This window comes from Penaeus vannamei, chromosome 10 (assembly GCF_042767895.1).
Source record: "Penaeus vannamei isolate JL-2024 chromosome 10, ASM4276789v1, whole genome shotgun sequence".
Classification (NCBI taxonomy): domain Eukaryota; kingdom Metazoa; phylum Arthropoda; class Malacostraca; order Decapoda; family Penaeidae; genus Penaeus; species Penaeus vannamei.
This window is the reverse complement of record NC_091558.1, coordinates 13,261,442-13,266,441: the sequence shown is the minus strand read 5'-3', so window position 1 is coordinate 13,266,441 and position 5,000 is coordinate 13,261,442. Positions and strand designations below refer to the sequence as shown.

Genomic DNA, 5,000 nt, shown 5'->3' with positions numbered 1-5,000 from the left:
CGATTCTGCATACTTTTTATAATCATATAGGCCTACGTCTACCTTTGTGCAGACGTTATTCTTGCTCGTTTTATGTAAAATTTGAATTTCTACATCATGTCTACATTGATCCAACCATAAGTTATCAAAACAAACTAAAAAAAAATGCTTAAATATTGATTTTTTAATGAAAACACGTGATGACAGTTACCAGTGACTTTACCGTGTTAGTGAATCCTAAACCAACCACACTACATGGCCGTGTGGAAAGGTTGGTTTAGCACTGGTCATTCTGGGTCATACCTGGAGCGGCAGGCGTTCGAGTCCTGGAAATGGATTCATTCATGATCGTAACGCTTTTACCAGCAGTCCTTTACCGTTGTGTTTGCCGGTGATGGTAAAGTAGGATTCACGATGAAATGGTAACTCCCATCAACAGAGTTACAGTCGCAAATCTCATTCAAATGGTAGCCAACAGAGGGTTCAATTAAAGCAATTCCACTTCTCTGCGTGCACCATACATAATCTCTTAAGCTCCTTTGGCCAATCACATAACATGTAAACAGAGCTAGACACAAAGAAATTTTTTAAATCATTGTCGCAGATAAAACACCATTTAAGCATATTTAGAGAAAAAATAAAGATTCATCTAATTATATCAATCATGTGGGATGCCAATAGACCCTTGGCTATTTTTCATATAAAAATAGGAACCAATACAAACATATTAATATATCATTGTTTACTACAAACCAAAGAAACAATCCAAATAGTTTTTACTTATTTTCATAATTTTTAAACAAAAAAACCGTCCAAACACAATCATTATTCATCTCCATCTATCGTCAACTAAAAGGAAATATTTCAAGCTCAATCTTGTCCATGTAACAGACACGAAGTTGCTCTACTCTCTTGACTTTGGTATTACCAGTATATATATATATATATATATATATATATATATATATATATATATATATATATATATATATATATATATATATATATATATATATATATATATATATATATACACAAAGACAGACCTTCAGAGAGAGAAATGAGAGGGAGTGATTCAAATATACCCCCTCCCTCCCCCTCTCCCCCCTCTCCGCCCAAAACACAGAGCCAGTCGACACGGAAACACAATCCGGGCAAGTGTTAATGTATTCTTAATGATCCCTGATTATCCACCGGGGACTCGATAAGGATTTTAATTCCAATCATCTCCACAATTTTCTTTCTCTCTCTCTCTTTCTTTTTTTCTTTCTTTTCTGGTTAATTAAAGAAGAGGAATTAAGGATGAGATTTCGTGTTGTCTGTCGCGTGTTGTGTTTCTTGGCGCCATTAATCTCACGCTTGAGTCACACGAAGTTTTAATCGATTCTCACGGGGCAGGGGTAGGGGCTTGGAGGACAGGGGGGGGGGGGTTAGTCCGGTAGGTAGGGATGGGCATGAGGAGGGGGGTAGGGACTGGGAGGGGCATGAGAAGGGGGTAGGGACAGGGGAGGAAGGGTCCGGTGGGTGGGGAGGGGGGACGGGACGGGGAAGGGCATGAGGAGGGGGACGGGACGGGGAGGGGCATAAGAAGGGGGACAGGGGGGGGTCCGGTGGATGAAGAGGGGGGAGGGACGGGGGAAGGAATGGAGAGGGACAATAAGAAAAAGATAAAAGTAAGGAAGAGAAATTGTAGAAAATTAGAAAGATTAGGAGGAAGAGGAGTCGGTGGCGGTGACAGCTGAGAAGAAAGAGAAAATAATGGGTAAAAAAGGAGGGAGAAAATTAGGAAATGAAAAAGACAAAAAAAATCAAAGGGAAGAAGGACTAGCTACGAAATTTATTTGCACCGAACGATTCATGAATTCAAAAATAGGTCATAAAGTTCATCTTATACAGTGTCTAACAGACAGTTGATTAAAGAAACACAATTACTAGAGGATCAAACAGAAATGCAATCGCTCACACCCATCTGCGCGCACAAAATCACCCACGCACGTACACAGAGGCAGGCGCGCACACACACACACACACATACATACACGCCTGCATCCAAACATCAGTATTGCCCCAGTGATAGGCTTCACACAGCGCGACCGATCTCCTAGATCATATATTTCTCTCTTTCTCTCTCTCTCTCTCTCTCTCTCTCTCTCTCTCTCTCTCTCTATATATATATATATATATATATATATATATATATATATATATATATATATGTATATATATATATATATATATATATATATATATATGTATATATATATATATATATATATATATATACACACACACTCACACACACACACACACACACACACACACACACACATATATATATATATATATATATATATATATATATATATATATATATATATATATATCACTTTCTCTCTCTCTCCCTCTCTCTCCATCTCTCTCTCTCTCTCCAACTCCCTTTCTCTTTCTCCCTCTCTCTTTCTCTCTCTCTCTCCCCAGGTCATGCACGTCCCTCTTTCACACATGTTACCCATTTGCATATCTGTTTAACAGCCCGTTAACAGTATTTCAGCAATATCCAGCCTCGTATACGGCAGGAACCCTCACCCAGAGCGGCGCAGAGGTCTCCATAGGAACAGAATGGATGGATACTCCGTCATTTTTGTTGTATTTAGGGAAGGTTTATAGCTTTTGTTTGTGGTTGTAGATTAGGAAAGAAGGGGGGAAGGGAGGGGACGAGGGATGGGTAGGGGGAGGGTGGAAGGTGGAGGAAGGAAAGAAGGAAGGAGGGAGGAGACCCAGAGAGAGTGAAGGAGACGGAGAAAGTCGGAGAGAGAGAGAGGGAAGGAGACAGAGGAAGTCGGAGAGAGAGAGAGAAAGGAGGGAGTGATCAAAAGAAAATCCATCACTGATTTAGCATATTTCCTCTTGTTTTTATGGCTGTTTGAGCTCCACCAACCCCAAATAGTGCCGCAATGTTTCCTTTATTTAGATGATTAGGTCATAACTCAAAACCAGGATTCGAGCAGCAACATGTCAACCATGCAAACAGCTTGCCTAAATAAACAGAATATGACAGACTGCTTTCGGTCACTTTTGAGATTTTAGAATTTACGTGATATTCTTAATGATGGCACGGATTTAGACATACATTACAGAGAAAATTATGAGCAAAAACGCAGAAAAAACAATAAGGAATGAAGAAAATGGTGCATGTTTTTTTTCTGCAGCAATATAAACAGTCCTTCAGTAAATTTCCATTTTCCCGAGAAGAATCTGTCCCTCCGAGTGAAACTCACCACTGTTTCTTCTTCTCATTCTTCTTCGTCTTCTTCTTCTTCTTTTCTTTCTTTTTCCTTTTATACACTACACCAAGAGTTACACCATATGCATAGAGAAAACCCTTAATAAGCCTCAGGAAACAAATCAGATCGGGTCGGAGGAAGAAGACTTATGGGACTTGTAGGACAGCCGCTTAACATGTCTGAAACGTGTCTTTCCGCAGATCACATCAACCACATACGCACCATGGCGGGAGTGGATTATGTGGGAATCGGCGCTGGATACGACGGCTTCAACAGGTGCCAGATTTTGCTTTGATGTCGTTGTAATGATAGCAATACTAATTAGTAGTAGTGGTATTTGTTGTGGTAGTAATGGTAGTGTTAGTAGTAGTAATATTATATTTTTTGTTATTACCATTGCTATTATTGCCATTATCATCATTACTATTATTATTATTTTCATTGTTTTATAACTATTATTATTATCATTATTATTACTATTGTTATTATTTTCATTAGTGGTAGTAGTAGTACTAGTTGTATTATTGTTATTATTATTGTCATGATGATGATGATGATTATTATTATTATTATCATAATTATACTCATCATATTTTTTACGATTATCATTCTTATAATTATCATCATTATTTCACTATCCATCATTATCATCATTTTTATCATTATCATTGTTATGGTTATAACTATCATTGCCATTATCATTATCATATACCATCAACGTCATCACTACCACCTCCGCCATAATCATCCGTATCATTATTATCATCATTATCATTATTATTATTGTCCGCATCATAATCATTAGTACTGTCTGTCATTATCATTATTATTATTACTATCAATGACAGACAGACAGACAGACAGAGACAGAGAGGCAGGCAGTGATAGACACACACACACACACACACACACACACACACACACACACACACACACACACACACACACAACGATAACAGAGCCAGAAATCGTCGCTCGCCCCCTGTGTCCTGACCTCCTCCCGACCTTCCAGCACGCCAAGAGGTCTGGAAGACGTGTCCAAATACCCCGAACTCTTCGCCGAACTCCTGCAGGATCCTTCGTGGTCCCTACAAGACCTCAAGAAGCTCGCGGGACTCAACCTCCTCCGCGTCTTCAGTAGGGTTGAACAGGTAATGGCAGGCGACGTCATGTTTACCGTCATTACCGTAAATCGTTCGAATGGGATGCTGGAGCCTTGACTTAGGATTAAGATGTCTGTAACTTGTTTCATTTACCACAACAACGTCAGCACGCTAGTTAGATTTTACAAATTTATAACTTATATTACAATTTTGTATAAATTCCCACATCGTGATATACAAGTATTCATTGATGACTAACTCCTATCAATGCCAAAGTCTTGGTTCTAGAGTCGCTATCGTATCATTTGCGGTAAAGGTGGTAACCAAGCGGCCTTGAGAAGTTGAGCTCCGTTTTCTATTGCTTGTTTGCTTCTTAGGTGGTTTATTCTGTTGAGTTTGATTTTTATTTATATTTCATTGTCTTTTTCTTTGTGTCAGAAAGTTTTAAATATACCGAATCCTTTATGAGTCATGGATTGTTGCAAAATAAAATAAGCGCACCACATTTGCTAATTAGGTTTGAAATGCAAAAGCCTTGCATTATGTTATCTTTTTAGCATAATCCTTTTGTCATTTACACACCAATTCTCTTACATCAAAAGCACCAGTCGTATTCATGTGCACATTTGTGAGT

General features: G+C 38.6%; 1 protein-coding gene across 3 annotated transcripts in view; it reads left to right on the top strand.

The window, feature by feature from the left end:
* LOC113804898 (dipeptidase 1) overlaps positions 1-5,000 on the top strand; it is a 53,063-nt gene that overhangs the window by 45,936 nt on the left and 2,127 nt on the right. For all 3 annotated transcript variants that reach the window (XM_070126356.1, XM_070126354.1, XM_070126355.1), the window contains exons 7-8: positions 3,464-3,539; positions 4,276-4,414. In XM_070126356.1, the coding sequence (XP_069982457.1) occupies positions 3,464-3,539; positions 4,276-4,414 (215 nt within the window). The remainder of the gene's footprint in view (positions 1-3,463; positions 3,540-4,275; positions 4,415-5,000) is intronic.